At 41.3% G+C, this 16935-nt stretch overlaps 2 protein-coding genes across 2 annotated transcripts; one reads left to right on the forward strand and one right to left on the reverse strand.

Annotated features, from left to right (window-relative positions):
- Positions 1-123: 123 nt before the first annotated feature.
- On the forward strand, positions 124-13042 carry LOC111847643 (sterile alpha motif domain-containing protein 13-like). The gene is made up of 4 exons (XM_023819029.2): positions 124-1936; positions 5823-5865; positions 7685-7796; positions 10963-13042. The coding sequence occupies exons 2-4, from the start codon at positions 5828-5830 to the stop codon at positions 11104-11106; spliced, it is 294 nt and encodes a 97-aa protein (XP_023674797.1). The 5' UTR covers positions 124-1936; positions 5823-5827; the 3' UTR covers positions 11107-13042.
- A 494-nt stretch (positions 13043-13536) lies between these two features.
- gng5 (guanine nucleotide binding protein (G protein), gamma 5) lies at positions 13537-16124 on the reverse strand. The gene is made up of 3 exons (XM_023819031.2): positions 15926-16124; positions 14642-14776; positions 13537-13831 (listed from the first exon to the last, which is right to left on the reverse strand). Exons 1-2 carry the CDS (start codon positions 16004-16006, stop codon positions 14657-14659), a joined length of 201 nt encoding a protein of 66 aa, XP_023674799.1. The 5' UTR covers positions 16007-16124; the 3' UTR covers positions 13537-13831; positions 14642-14656.
- Between the last annotated feature and the right edge of the window lie 811 nt (positions 16125-16935).

The raw sequence follows: 16935 nt of genomic DNA on the forward strand, positions 1-16935 counted from the left end.
AAGATTTTAATAAATGCTGGAGATCACATTTATCATTGGTATTGAGAATTTTAGCTAATGTTCAGATGTTGCTGGTCCAGCCTAAATATGAAGCTCGGACAGCCAGCTACTGTTACTAATTGAATATAACAACATTTCATGGCACAGAACGTACAGACAAGCTACAAAATAACCATGTGTGTGATTTCCTCTGATCAAGTCCCAAGCATGCATGAAACAGACTTTCAATCACAAATACCATATTCCAGTCTGTTAATCTGTTTTGGTCTTATTAAATCAATGTGTCTGATTTACAGTCAGAGCGACAATCTAAACAATGTGAATCGGTACCACCAAATTACTTATTTTGGGTCCGCAGAAGCATGTTAGATGGGTCATGTCCAGTTTGGGTCACAAAGGGCACCAGCCATATGTAGGGACATCTTGCTTTTAGGAAGCAGAGGCTGGAGGACTGGTACAGCAGAGGAATTGAGAGTAGAGAGGACTTTTACAGTGTAGCAGGGAGGTGTACACCCCACACAGGAAGTGTCCTCTGAAGAGGCTACATATTCAGCCTCCCTTACAGGACAGACTTACGGGCAGCTGGGGGAGGTCCACCCGTATCACTGAAACAGGAACTGTCTGAGATATCAGGGAAGTCCAGGGCAACCTCTTGTGACTCCTCAACCCCCCAGAGCTGTGTCTCCTGGGTACTTTTGCGTGTTTACATGGACCATCTCGGTAGGTAGCATCTCTCCCTGTATGCTTTACCAGACGACGTGGTGTCTGAGGTCTTCATACAAAATGGTAGGAAATCCTTAATATTTCTAGGTAGGTAAATTTAGCTCTCAGGATCAGTAATGAAATTTCTCATCCCAAACCCATAATGTTGCACAGAATGCCAGCTACTTCACAAATCATTCTGTACCTGAATTCTCCTTTTCAAATGTTAGAGATTAAACAAAAATAAATGCATGCTCTTAATTTAGGAAGCTACCCCCTCCCACCCCCAGCCGGAGGACTGCAAGCTGTGAGCTACTGTATGTCGGCCAGTTTCAGAAGCTGACTAATTAGGAATGGAAGCAGTTTGAATTACTAATGAAGGTTGCTTGGCAGACATGTTTGTCCAGTTTCATATCAAGTCTGAGAAAACGGTCATCATATTGGTATGTTAGCACTAAAAAAGGGAGTATCTTTTGTGGAGGCGGATACTACATGTGTAACTCTTCAAAATCCTGTATATGCAATCTGTTGATTAATAAGGTCTCCTCTTAATGTCAGGGAGACTTTGACCCTCATATATGACCATTATTTCAACTACAGATTGTTAGTTAATCTTTCAGTGTAAATCCAGTCGGCAAAAGGTGTGTTTTTGATGCCATTTTTATTTTCAAAGAATGAACTGTCTTGTATGAAATGTTCAGACCTAATTACCAACTTAAAATAGCTAGTTTCACAGAACACCAAGGGTTGTCATCGTTAACATTATGTTTAACGATATGAATCTTATTATATATGCAGTATATCTGCACTGATGGCATGTGTACGTTGCAGAATAAAGACAACTTACATGAAACTGGTAAAGAAAATAAATATTACATGAGACAGCGATAACCCTCTGTTATCGGCCTGTGTACATGTACTTATTTTAACGCCCTTTACATCTATGTCAACCTTACTGCTTGCTGAAACTCCCTTTTCTAGGGTCTGAGCCCGCCGTCGTCCACCGTTCGGGTTTCCGTTCCGGTTGAACCGTTTCTCCAGAGCCAGGCTTTTTCACGCCATCAAGTGGGAGGTGAAAGACTCCACCTCCCAGAGTCCCCTTCGAGCGAACGGCAGCAACCGATTGGCCAAGGCCGTCAATTTCGCTGGGAACCGTGGCCGTGAATGTAGTCCAGGGAAGGAAGCTGCTCGCAAAATCTGGCTAACGAGCCAGCTGCACAAATCAGAAAATAAGGTAAGCGCCTTTGTTTTGCCGCTTGAAAAAGTGCCGGCTGACTAGTTTAATTTCGGGTCGGGGCGATCCAGGAAGTTCCCCCTCCGCCTTGGTGGCGATCTGTTGGTTTATTCGTGCATTTGCATCATCCAGCTAGCTAAATGTCACATTCTAGGCAGATGGCTTTGGTGTAGCCCATGCTGGTGTTTCAAATGAAATACAACGGCGGCGTTAACAAACGTGCGCATTTCGGGCTGTCAAAATAGGTTAGTACTTTTAATGCGTCTAATTATTCACACGACGATTTGAGTCTATGCCGAGTCTCTGCGATTTTGCAGAAATAACACAATTATTTGCGAGTGTAAATAGTACTGGGTGTATTAATAGAAAATCACCAGACTATTGCTCAGTTTTAAAAATAATTAATTCAGTTTATTTAAGAAGAAATCTATTGATTTCTCCCCACAATGACGTGTACAGCGAAGATCTCTTTTGGATGTTATAACAGTTAGACACAGTTAGAAAACAGTGTCAGGCGCACTAAGCTTGAATTTCGTGAGGGTGATCTGGTTTGACATGTTTTTGCAATATAAGGTCGCTAAATCGAGTGCTTTTCTGGGGCAGGCCAATGTGACACATAACCCTGCTTTATTTGTGTTTTTTATGTATCTTTATTTTTTGAGTACGTATTTTGTCACTGTGTTAAAAGCTGAACGTTATCGCGTTTATTTAAATTAACTGAAGGATTTGTTTAATTGAAAATTTTGTTCTAATTAGTTTTGTTTCTCAAAATATAGCTGATTTTAAATATGACAGTCCCGTGCTGTTACAATGGGTGACAACTTGAATGGGAGTTGGAAGAAAATGTTGTTTAAGTCATGTTACTTTGTGGGAACATTTATGGATGCATTTGTAAAGGTGACTGTTTCTTTGATTTCATGATATTAAGCATGAGCTATTGCTAAAAGTGTTAGTCCACCAATGTATTTTTCTGTTTCTCCAGCAACGGGTTGCAGTTGTTCATTAAATGGGTCATACTCTCAGCCGTAAACATCCCAGTGACTCCCTTACTTATGCATGAGAATATACGGTGAGTTATAGGCAGAGTATGATAAAGGACCCAGAATTACACAAGACAGAAATAAAGTCTTTAAAATAACCACGTTAGTTAAAAAATAACACATTTTCGTTGTCTAGTTCAAGTGAAAAGGCATAGTGACCCGTTTGTGTGTTTGTTGTGCGTGAGATAAAAAGTGTGTGCGTTAAGAAGTAGATGAGACTATTTTTATTATCTTTTGCTCGTTGAATACAGGAGCAAATTAAGTGCCTAGCCTGAATGACATCACCATAAACATTTATTAAAAAAATCATAAAAAATACATTTCTTTGTCTAGTTTTTTTGGATTGTATTACATTTGATATATGATTGTATTATGCGCAGCATGTGTAAATAAATCCTAACTGAGTTTCCATCAAGTATTCAGAATCATGCAGTGTCAGTCCTTTGACGTTTGTTATCCTTTCTGGACCGACACTGCTAGTGGCAATTTAAGTAGTATGATCTGTGCGTTAAATCCGAGACGTTCCTTCGAGTCAGAGTTAAGACGCTGCGAAAGATTTACAGTGAAAAATCATAATGAAATCAAAAATAGACATTAAGAGAACTAACTGGATTTCACGCGTTTAAGGCTTTCCAAGTGAAATCTGCCATTTCACAGTAAAATATCGGCGCCAGATCTACAGAACTGGATTTGAGACTAAATTGAGAAGTACAGTTTTGCAGACAGAAAAGACTAAAAGCTTTAAAGATACAGACCGCCTTATCAGCATTAGCGGTATCAAATTAAATTCTGGAGAGATGCTTTCTGAATGAGGGAAAATAGACTTTGAAATCTAAAACAGAAAACAATCAGGTATGCTGTGAGTTTGCATTATTATTCTTTTGCCCCTTCAGTTCTTGTTTAGGGCTGTTTTCTGACAGACTGCATTTTGGTATTGGCGGCGGGGGCAAGTTCCCTTCATAACTTGCACGTTGTTTACCGACATATTGGGGTTTACTAATTGAACTTAAACGCCCAGCGTATTGCATACACGCTACTGGCTTTCTGGCCCTTTAAGTGAACCTTTTTTTCTTTTTATACACCGTAATCAGCCCTATTGTTATATAACGCGGGCGCGCGCGATTCCGCGAGACAAGCGCCGGTGCCGCGATAATACGTGCCCCCGCGCGACGCCCGCTGCTACAAATAAAGAGACTTTCATCCCTGCTCTTTCCAAGACTTGTCATCCATCTGTGCTCTAAAATTAATGACAAATGCAGTAGCTGACAGAATAGATGAGCAAGCGTCGCTCATCAGACGCAGTCATCTTGTATTTTATGTGGATTATGCAATTTATGCTTTATGCTTAAAAGTATTCCTGTATCATTTTAGGCCTTGATAGGAGTAACAGATGTGTAGGGAAGTGAAATAAGCTACAGAAAAAACTTAATGCCAGCGGCTCGATTATATGACAGTCAAGAAAAAACAATTTTTCCATTTCAAGGACGCTTAGCTTTATTTTATTCTTAATTTAGCATGAGATTCAAGCAAACCCTGGAATAATATTGAATTTCTTTTTAATGAGTATTAAAGTACCCTTTAATAATTGATTATCAATAGCTGCTTAGTTGGTTTATGATTGCCAATTACATATTCAGTGATTTCTCTCTCCCCAACACTGCAGTACATTGTCAAGCACTGTTCCTCTATGTTGCTAGGCAACTGGCTCTCCATGTGCATCAATGGGAGAGCGCATTGTGGTGTGGCCAGGGGAAGGTGGGGGTGGGGGTGGGACCTGCAAGGGGGTGGCCAAGGAGTGAGCTTTAGCGGGAAGGGGAACAAAGTGGAAACAGCAGGAGGAGCTTCTGAAGCGAATGCCAGCAGAGTCTAGCTGTCTGCTGCTCCGCAGCTGCTCCCTGTAATCTTCAACATCTTATTAAAGTAACACACACATCTGGGCCTAACTGTAGGGCGACGGTGTGGAGGAAGAGTGGAATGAGAAAATTTTAGATTTATTTTGCTTCTTGTCCGCACCTTAGTGGACTGTTTACCTGTATCCAGATTGTCCCCTCATTGCACAGACAAGAAGTACTCTGGTGTTAGTCACTGGTAGACACTGTCAGAATGTCCAGCCGTCACAGCACTCACTGCTCTGGCTTTCGCTTCTTGACTTAAAGCACATGGAAGGTGTGCAGCGCATCTCCAAGGCTGATCACCCCCCCCCCCCCCCCCCCCGCCCCGCACACCTCAGCTTAACAGATTAATAGTTAATCGCTTTCATTTTCTGTTTCAACTTTCCTAAGTTGTCCCTCGGGATGTAAAGGGGTTCTGCTGTGAATCTCGCTGAGGTTTTTTTTTTTTTTTTTTGAGAAGAAATGTTATCTGTGGAAAAATCTTTTGTAACATAAATGAAAATTTACAAAAAAAACACGTGTGTTTCAAACGGTAAATCTGAGCCCTTGCATTTGTTGCTGTCTTTAGTGTTCCTCATTCGCTGTGTAAGTTTATTTGTGAACAGCAGTGAGTAGTTCAGCGTGCTTTGACTTGTGACGGGGCGGTGCGTGGCCCAGATGGTGGGAGATCCATCCTGATTTGGCCTCGGCCGCCCAGGGAAACATTTCCCTCTGTGCAAAAATAAAAAATGTGTTCAGGCACAAAAGTCATCCAGGGTCACAGCAGTGTTTGCCTTTGTTTGTACGATAGTTTTTGCACTGTTTATTTATGTTCCTGTTTCTAACCCTCTCCTGAAATTCTTCTGCACATGAACTGTGTCATGCATTTTGTTACTTTATCGAGATTATGTGATACGCCCTAATATCCTGTTCGGAACCATGAATATTCATTGATTTTGCTTGTTTATCCGTCAGCTGGCATGGAGAACAAGACAAATGGCTCTGTGGACACCAAGAAGTAAGTTACCGTCCATCCATATGCCATGTGTCAGCTGACAGCGGAGTGTTTCGTGGGGTGGGGGGGGGGGTGTGAATGGTCCCCTGCAGCAGGTAGGTGTTTTGTGCTATAGATCCATACTTGACTTTCATTCTCCTTCAGCTGGGGCTGTGGAGTGAGTTGTAATGGTCACCTTCAGTGTTTCCAGTATTGCTGGGAAAACTGGATAGAAAATTGACAGTAATATAGTAACACATAAGAACATAAGAAATTTACAAACCAGAGGAGGCCATTCGGCCCATCAAGCTCGTTTGGGGAGAACTTAACTTAATAGCTCAGAGTTGTTAAAATCTTATCTAGCTCTGATTTAAAGGAACCCAGGGTTTTAGCTTCCGCTACACTAGCAGGAAGACTATTCCATACTCTAAATACACGCTGTGTAAAGAAGTGCTTCCTCAAATATGTTTTAAAATGTTCTCCCGCTAATTACAAGTAGCTAAAATTAGTAAATCCTGAATTAATGGATTAGCTTTCTGCTCTTGGTAATGTAAAAAAGTACACGTATTTCTCATTTATTCTGACAGAGGGTGCTTTTCCACCACACCAAGTACCGTACTCTTGCTACTTTCGCTTTTTTGGCATTTGGTCAGAAGAACAGATACAAAGAAAAAGATCAGGATGCCATGGTTTAATATGCGTGCTGTCCTACCGATGGGGGCAGAGTGGTGGCTCTGAGGCTAGGGATCTGTGCCAGTACTTGTAAAGTTGCTGGTTCAAATCCTATGAATGCCTGAAGTGATTCTACTCCGTTGGGCCCTTGAGCAAGGCCCTTAACCTGCAATTGCTTAGTTTTGGGTGCGACATTATGACATATGACGATAATCTACATCCAGCTCTGATAAGGAGGTTCTCCAACGTACAGGGGAAAACTTGGGGATGGGTGGCAGGATTGGCCCTCCAGTCACCAGAAGAAACTCACACTGGTCCATTCAGACTGGTGTGGTGCTGAGGTATCGGCTGCCGCATGGCTGCGCTCAGGTTCTCATCCCTGCGGTGGTTTGTCGTGTGTTGGGTACATTAACACACTGTAATCAGTGCATGCTCCTTACCTCTAGCGATTTTGTTGTAAAAAAATATTGGGGTATTTGTAAAGCCAAATGGAGTTAATAAATTTCTCACAAACCTGTCTAGGGGTGATTTAAACAGCAAGGATGAAAATGATTACGATTGTCTGGGAGAACGCGTGCAGCACTAAAGCAAAAGCAAAAGGTCAATTTTAGACAGATTTTGAAACATATATTAGATAATCTATGAAAGGAATAATAATTGAAATTGCGAAGCTGTTGAAGTTTTTTTTTTCTATGAGAGAATAAAAACTTAAATGCTATAACATCCATACAGAATTGACAGTAAGAAAAAGCCTTTAATCTACCTAACTAGCGATGTGGGAATTGCATGTTGATAATATGTGATGTTGTTATTAATATTGCACATAGTCCAGTCCTATAATATGATATAAAATACCATTTTTTTAATTTAGTGCAAAATACCCCGCCTTGCGCTGTGATGTCATTCAGCGCTGGTACTGGTTTTTACGCCAGTGGAAAACCAACACCTTGAAGTACTGATCTTTTGGTACTTTGTCAAAGTACCAAAAGTATGGTACCTGGTGCAGTGGAAAAGCACAGGCAGACTTACAGCCTCATATGCCCAGGGTGAGGCTTTGCAATATTCTGTCAGTGTGTTAAACATGTATTTGAAATACAAAGATGATAACAGGAAGATGGATTCCTTGCCTCATTGGTCACTGCGGTTTGACTCTGCCCCCTCACTTTTGCAGCCTGCTGGAGAATGGAGAGCTGCCGGACCCAGCTGACTGGGCGGTGGCAGATGTGGTGGATTACTTCAAGGCCGCGGGGTTTGAAGAGCAAGCTGCCGCTTTCAAGGACCAGGTAGTCTCCCCCCCCAGTGAACGCTAATGGAAAAATGTTCTGAGGGTAGAAGGAGAAATGATTGGTTCAGACAGATATCTAATCAGACTGTAGAGGAGGTGGGTCCAGGCACCTCGAGGTGGGCGGAACCAACCAATCACATTGTCTTGTCCTGCCTCCTCTAGTCACTTGGACCCACCTTCTCTACAATCTGATTGGATATCTCTCTGAATCATCTTTCGTTCTGCCCTCAGAACATTTTTGTGTAAGTAAAACTCCCACAAGCTGAATAAACACTACCTCTGCCTCATTCCCCAGCCTGTCTTTCAGCAAGGTTAGCCCACACGTGATGGTAATTTAATGGGACGATGGTGTATTAATTTAAGGAGCAAATATGTCACAGAAATGAAAATGGGGGCTGTCAGTGTTCCAGTGTGGTGGCTGACTTAACCTGAATATACCCTGAAATAAATGAACGGAACATTACACAGGACCTGTGCCTGTTGTACAGGATGTGTGATGGGATCTTTCAGTAAGACGACCTAACAGCCAGCTATGTGATCAATTTTAAACGCATCACCTTTCATGCACAGATGTTTTTTCGGTAGGAGATACTTTTCAGGTGATTATCCCTTAGAAACACCTCCCACCGATACGGACAAACCTGCCATCTGGTGGACAGGGACGGTCTGAGTAGGGAGGTACTGATACCAGCATCGGGTATCGGGCCAATACTGCTCTCATATACTGATACTCATAAAAATTGTCCGATGCCAAGGACCAATACCACTTAATTGCAACATTACATTAAAACTCAAAGCCGTGGCATTTTGTCAGACTATAAGGTCTGTTCAGCTAAAGTGTCAAAAAGAGGTATTGACAGCACATCACTTAACATAAGCAATTTGATAAAATGACGCACCCTAATGCAGAGTACATGGAGTTTGCTAATGCTAGCAGAGAAACTCCACTACAACAAACTTTAATTGAGAATTCTCTATTTGAGAGAATCCTGATATAAATGATTGAGTTGAACACTCAGGTTTCAAGTAAGGTAAATAAATACATACTGTGGAAACCGTTTATAGTGATCAACCGCATATGTGGATCAAAAAGCTTGGGACAGAACCATTCCTGTACAAGTACTACTTAAATAATTCGCTTATAATAATCAAGTAGTCCGCTTACAGTGTTCATTTTGGGTCTTTTTATACATGACAATGTATGCAAAAAAAGGAAAACTACGTTTTGTTCTTTTTGGTTTTTACTTTGCCTTGCAGTAATTACTAGGGGTGTAACAATGCATCAATTTGTATCGATGTATCGACTCAACGGCAAACGATCCGATGCATCGACGTGTCCGCATAAATGTTGATGCAAGCGTTTTTTTTTCCTCTCACCGGTTCCAGTGTTGTTTTCATGATCCACTCCGACGTATACATGGTCTACACCAGGGGTGCCCAATACGTTGATCGCGATCTACTGCTCGATCGCAAAGGTAGTGTGGGTAGATCGTATGGCATAAAAAAATAGAGGATGGATGACGCGTTCAACCGCACCAGCTGCTGCAAGCTACCGAGTCGCCTAGTTAGCCTCCAGTTTATTTCTACTAAACCTAAGAAAGGGTATAAAGATGAATGGGGGAGCTGGACCAAGTAAGAAGCCAAAAACCTACCACTTCCATACAGAATGGGAGGAGGACTGTTTTTTTTCACCATGTCATATTCAAAGTGCATTTGCCTCATCTGTTAGTGTACCGTTGCTATTCCGGAGAAGGGAGATGTGGAGCGGCATTTTCGGACTGTTTATAAAAACTACGACATTAACTTCCCTCCGAAAAGTGAGCTGAGAAAGAGAGAAAGGTGAAGGAACTAAAATCCCAGTTCAATTCAAAAATACTTTATTTATCCCAAAGGAAAATTAATAACGATAATAGTAATAATAATAATATTTTTATACATAAATATATGTTTTGCATTTTTATAGTAGGTAGATCATTCTGACTTGGTCATTTATAAGTAGCTAGCGTACCTTCAGAGCGTGTGTTTAGTATGGCAGGTGACGTAGGACGCTACACTCAGAGCACACAATCTCCTGAACATGTTGACCATTTAATTTTTCTTAAAAAACCTCTCAAAGAAGATTACTGACATACTTGTTTCACCACAGAAGTCAGTCATGTTAATCTTCCTCATTCTACATGTCTGTCCATGCAATGTTTTTAATTTTTACCTTATTGTACTTTATTTTGCTTGTTTTATGGGACATACTTGACTACACTAGATTTTGTTTACAGTTCCCAATAAAATATGATAAAATGCTAATTATATTTGCCTTTTTTAATTCATTGAAATGTAAAGGATTGTGTGAAATTTCATCATTTCGACTACTATCCCCAGTATCGAACTGAATAGAATTGTATCGAATCGTATCGTATCGTGGGAATTTCTGAGGTATCAAAAAAATCGAACCGTTGGCTAAAAGAATCGATATTGTATCGTATCGCGAGGAAAGCTGTGATTTACACCCCTAGCAATTACCCCATCTGCTTCTGGCTAGCAACCAGAGGCTAATGTTGGCTGCACAGAGAACCTTAAGGGAAAAAGTAATTTTCTCTCAATGACAAATATAGACTCATCAAACTTATGATAAACTGCCAAACACGAGCCAATGACATGCAGCAGCGAAACTACAATAATCTATATTTTATGTACAGTAGAGTATTTGAATTATACACATTCCAGTAATTTCATTTGTATAGTACTGTAATTTGAAACAGTTGTACTGTATTTTGAACGCAAAGCCTACAGCTTATTAATTATACACTGGTATCAGATTAGCATTTGGTGTCGGCTGATACCCAAAGCTCAGGTATCGGGACAGAAAAAGTGAGATCGGTGCATCCTTACTTCTGAGCACATTTTTCCTTTAAAATTTTTTAAATGTGTGTTTCTGGTCTTTGGCAAATTTTGAAAATGGGGAAAATGTCAAAAATATTTGTTTCATTCTATATACAGTGTCGCTCCTTCAGGAGAGTATTGTTGAGTAATTGTTACTCTGATATTACAGGATGTGATCCACGATTTCCATATCATTACTACCTGTGTCTGAAGCCAACACTGTGCCCCTAATAGCTGCACCACCTGCTGGTGTTGTGTCCTAGCTGAGCGTTTGTCTCCCCCTTCAGGAAATCGATGGGAAGTCGCTGCTCCTGATGACGCGGAACGACGTCCTCACCGGCCTGTCCATCAAGCTGGGGCCAGCACTGAAGATCTACGAATACCATGTGAAGCCGCTGCAGACACAGCACCTGAAAAACAACGTGTCGTAGCCCCGCCTCCCGGCGCCACGCCAAACACGACAATCACCGGGGACTCTTGCGGACGGAGCTTTGCGCCTTATGCAAATTTACTTGAAGCAATGAAGGGGGCGATCTGTGTGGGTCTGTCCTTCACCATGCCGCAGCCGCTTGGGTCATACAGGTACAAGACTTTGAATTTCAGATTTTTGGGTCTTTTTTTCCTGTTTTGAAATGGAAAGCGTGAATTCTGTAGGATTTTTGTTTACTTGTTTTATTCTTTTTATTGTATGATTGCTGCCTTTGTTGTTTATGATGTAAAAAAAAAAACGTGTTTACCAACTATCACTTTCTGTTGGATATCCTGGACATTTGTTGGATGAAAGACCTACAGTGGAATTTTCTAAACTGACTTGGATGTAAGCAGAGAAGACTGTCGATTTGAATGATCCTCATGGGACCTGCATTAATAGTACCTGGATATGGCGTGGAGCTGAAGCACCTTTTTCCAGCAGACCGTAACCCGTTCCTGAGTCAGGCTTTGTTTGGACCTCCGAGGCTGCTGTCTGGCACACCTCGTACCGGATCAGACAGGCTGGGGTTGTGCTCTGGCTGCTGCTTGACCCCTGAAGTTCTGGGTGCCATGTTCCCTCTCATGAGTGTCTTCCTTTTGTTCTAAAAAGGGATACGGTACACTGACGGAACAGCTGCGCGATGAAACTGGAACGTCTGCCTGGTTTGGCAAGGAAAGGGATCCTGCATCCTGTCTGCTGAGAAGTTCGAATGAGCGTTTCACGCACCTTTTGGAGTTAAAGACTGAAATGCCAAATTATGGCAAAGAAAATTTTTCTGTACTGTTGTGAATAGTGATTTTCTTTTACTTTTTTTTTTCTAATTGCTTGATGGAGTATTCTGTGAGAATATTTCCAGCATGTTTGACTACGTTGTAACTCAGGCCTTAAGGAACCTGGCTTTATAAATGCATTCAAGCCTGATGGGTTAAAGGTTTGAAACGTACAGGTATAAAATGGTGCTCGACTTGGCTGAGGACAGGAAGGGGTGTCGCGATCTCCATGTACATACAGTCCATCAGGGATCATTTGCTCCAGCTTTAAGCTTGATTGGATTTCTATAAAATGCAGATTGTTTCTGACCATGGTTAGCAAGCACATGTACTTTTAGATAAAGGTTTTTCACAGTTGCATTTGTGCTGATATTTAATTTTGACAGAGCCGAGGAAATTAGTGTTTCACGTTATTTAGTTCAGCTGGTTATTTTGAGTTGATTTTTCTGTGACTAGTAAAATTTAGGTAATCAATCTGTGATCTACACACTTTTATTTTAAGATTTCAAGGGACTTCTAGAAACATCCATTCCACCACCCTGGCTGGTAGAATTGAATCCTTGGCTGCCCACCCGCAGATTAACGTGATCTGAACATTAGTTAATCACCAAGCTGTCACAGTTCTGAACCTTGCCCAGAACCTGCTCCTTTAATTTGGTCCTGTTTGTTTTAATTACAGACATGGTTAGCATTATTGTCCATGCCTTCGTACCACTTTGGCAGCGAGCTTTCTGGGTCCTCCTACACCTGTCTGGAGGACTGTGAAGGTGATCAGGTGCTCAGGTCAGCAGTGTTCTCTCTCAACCCTTGTTCTTTTTGTGAACTGGAAACTGGGCAAAGGTTTACAAATCTGATATTTCTCTTTTTAAATAACCCTGCAAGTAATCAGTGCCACTGCTCTCCTGGTACAGCGGACTGGTATACATTTTTTTTTTCTTGATTGCTTGGAAAACAAACTGAAGCCCATGGAACGTGGATTTGGGCTGGTTGGATAACCATGCGCTGAATATGTACGTGTCTGTTAAAGCAGTCTGTGAAGACGAATCTGGGACTGGGCACGTGGACAGTTTACTGTTTGTGATCTGGGTCAGATCTTTGAAAATAAAGTTGTCAGATGTAAGTGTATCGACAGCGAAACTCATTTCCTTAGCCTTCTATGGCTAAAAATTCAGTGACCCCTCAGAGATGACTACTTACGGTCATTTTAATAATGCAGTCTAAATCGCCACTCCCGACAACAGGATGCAACACTATATATACCACAAGGTGGCCAGGAACTACGAAGTTCCCAGCTGTGACATCAAGGACTAGGAACCAGTAAGTTCCTGAACTTCGGTAGGAAAGCTGCTAAAGCGGTTTCCCCTTCTTACATTGTTACACTCCAAGTTCCCTGCTCAGTAATACTTTATTTTGTAAGACGGGACAGAAAGAGCAGATCAATACATTCTCAGTGCAACAAAACATTCTGCCAGAGAGTAACAAGATAAAACATAGACGACTAATTGTTGACTGAACTAGTTCTTAGGCAGAGAAATTACTGAATTCATTGCTAGGCTTAACCAACAATTTGACACACAAAACCAGGTAAGTATTCCTCATAATAATGGAAAGGCATCTCATGGATTGTGTTTTGTTTTTATTTGTTATAAAAGTCAACAGTTGCATGTGAAAATAGATAACATCATAAAAAGGCACAAATGCAAAAACCAGTAAAGCTCTTTCCTTCAACTACATCCAAGTATAACAAGCACCTGCAGGGCAAGTGTCATATCAATGCTGGTGGGAAAAAACAATTGGCAGTTTAATCCCTGTGAGGCACAGAGTACAATGGAAAAGGTGGAGAGAGCCAGCTATTATCAATGCAATGCCCCATGTCATCCGGCACATATGGCTTCTGGGAAGGGGGTCAACAACCTAAACAGGACCCAAAAGAAAAAGAGGAAGTCTTAAAATGTCCATTGGGGTCACTGAAACATTCCAAATTAGTAACAGAACAGTCAAACATTTTTATTGTGTCGACAACCTTCAATATAGAAGCCACTAGTCTTCAACAGATTTCAGTACTCCACCCACAAGGGGACTGATGTAGATTTCATTTCAAGATATCCATAGAATAACTTAATGGATGCCATAATTGGGTCTCATAACTGGGAGGAATGGAGGCTCATGTGGACACCAAGGCTTTCACTGACAGTCCCAGATATTATATATTTTGGGTAAATATAAATGTTCATTTCATTAATCCAAGATGCCTATTAACAAGGTAAAAATGGGTTTATACCCAGAGTCATCTTTCAAACCATCTTCCTCGCTTTCACATCTACACTCATAAACAACATCAGGTGTTTTTCCAAACGCTTTAGCCGGTCATGGTTTCAAATTCTTACACAGATTTGGCAAACACCTCTCCTTTGAATTTTGTTGATAAACTGTCTACTGTTTGTGTTGTAACCCACTACAGGAAGTCCAAAATTAAGCTGCAAGTTCAGAGTCTAAACCCATAAGTGCAGTGTTCCAATGGCAATACCATGGAAACACATAACCCATCAAACTAGACATCTTTCCTCAAACATTAGCAGCAAAAGTATACTCACACGACAGTTTTGGTTCCCAGATCCTTGAACCCCAGTTACGATTAATGACCACGTGGGCAAGAAAAAAAAAAACTGGGCTCAAATCAAAACAGACTGCTCTACAGAAGCAAATACGAGGGGCTGACCTTACCATCCCATGAAGGCGTCACAAGAACGAGCAGACCCTCGGAGGCTTGAAGGGATTGGAAGACATCCCGGTCACCAGGGGGTCCTGCTGCGCATTCTCCAGGCAGAACTGCTGCAAGTCTGCAGCTGCCTGAGACACCTGAGGGTCAGAAACGACATGAGCTGATCAACAGCTGCTGGCAGCCAGAATGAGCCATGCCAGCCCAGAAGTCTGACATGATAGGAAGATGCCACAATCCAAAGTGCACATTTACTTTTTATTAAGAGTATAAAACCTTCAGAGAACACTTATTAATCTCTCACAAATACACAATTGCCACATTATCCACTGCATGACATTAGCCAAAACACCTCACACACACGATCACTCTATATACCATGCGTCTTAACAAAACATTACAATTTAAAATCTACACTTAAGCCACAAGAGGCAAGATCACGTTGAAGAGAATAAATGAGATGAGGATAGAGTTCATTCCCTTGTCTTTATGTTTTTGCCAAAGTGTACAATGTGAAGATGGACTGCAAACGAGTGGCACCCTCACGCTCCGGGGTTTGTTTCAGTGCGAACACCCATAACGAAACCGTAAAAACTCCATCTTATGTCACCCTGCCGTTTAACACCAATATGTTTCATCAATGGGTGGGGCACTTATAATTTAAGAAACAGTATTAGGTGGCAATGACTTAATAACGATCACCAAACAGGGCAAGTTAAAATCTGCACCTTGATTTCTATTTCGATGACAATGAACAACTCAAATGGTCAGTCAGCCAGTTTCCCTCTCAGCAGGGATGGTAAACTGGTCGTTTTACGTACCAGTTCTCTAAGGTCGATGTCCGTCTCCAACGGAAATGCGGGAATTAACCTACCGAGCACGACTGTCGAACCGAGACCGACACGAGACTCGGCGCAGAATTCGGTATCACACCTGTCCCGTTATTCCGGATTTACACACATTCCTACATTACCCGAAATAAAGACGACATGAAAAAGTTCCGTTAGTTTACCAATCCAGAGGTTACAACATCACTAAACAGGCCCATTACTCTTCCAATTGGTATATTACCAAAGAAATGGCAGCACAGGGTCGGAAACCCCATTTTTAAAAACTGGGTCTTCCAGTATGATGTGGGGATACCTAATGAAACCACATATGCCACATTTACAAACCACAATTATAAAAAGTAATCTCGCAGAGGACTCCCTCCCCACGCCCAAAACAGCCCTGCCCGCTTTTTGTACGCGTCTAACCGCCTTTCGCAAAGCAAAACTTTACTCGGATACCTTCACTCTGTTAATCTTTGCTTCGAAACGCAGCTGCTGCACGATCTTTCTCATGGTGATAAGGTTCGATGAGCTGGACATTTTGTCGGAGTAGAAGCTTGTCGGACCCAGCGCTGGATTTAATCACGCTTCCGCTTTTCGCCTCAGCTTCGCCTTTTCTTTGTGGGGTTCACCCTGCGCAGGCGCCAAGCAGCTCCACAGTTCCAAGGAGGATGAGGCTCTGATTGGCGGGGAGGGAGGACTTCTGCGCAGGCGTAAAACAGATCGCCGGAGGAAGATGTTGAGGTCCTATAGAATCGAATTATTCTAATTTGGAATAATACATATGCATAATAATACACACACACATATATAAACATGTATAACGTGTGTATGTATGTATGTTAAAAAATAACATTCTATCAGTTTCTCAGCTGATCAATCAAGAAGGACGTTCGCTCACTTGCATAATTTTTAAATAAATGTACTGTTCCAGTAAGTCCCAGAGAGCACTTTTGGATGCAATTCCTGTCGTATTAAACTACTGCAAGATAGTAACACAACAGACGTAATAACAGACGTAACGATAAGTGGTATTAACATAAAAGGTTTGTTAAAATGAAGTTACAATATGCCTACATCAAAATCTTAATGCACAGCTATGCTGCTTTGTGTTGTACTTTCTTTTGGAATACTCCGTTTGCAGATATAAATCGGAAGAATGCCTGGACTTAAAGCAATAAAAAATGTGTAACTAACAAGTAAGAAATACAATTTAAAACATATCCCGCAAACGAACATTTTATGAATGTTATGCGCATGTTAAATGTTATACTTTTGAATTGATGTAAAACACCTATTCGAAGCGTTGTCCGGATGTAAAATTCCCCTACACAAATGCTGTATTTTATTTTAAAACACAAGCGGAAACTATTTTTTATATTGAAATTATTTTATATGCCAAATTCTTTATTCACAAATGTAAATGAAACCAAACATATGGCGTTTTGTAAAATGCCTTGAAGAATCAG

Source organism: Paramormyrops kingsleyae, chromosome 21 (genome assembly GCF_048594095.1).
Source record: "Paramormyrops kingsleyae isolate MSU_618 chromosome 21, PKINGS_0.4, whole genome shotgun sequence".
Classification (NCBI taxonomy): domain Eukaryota; kingdom Metazoa; phylum Chordata; class Actinopteri; order Osteoglossiformes; family Mormyridae; genus Paramormyrops; species Paramormyrops kingsleyae.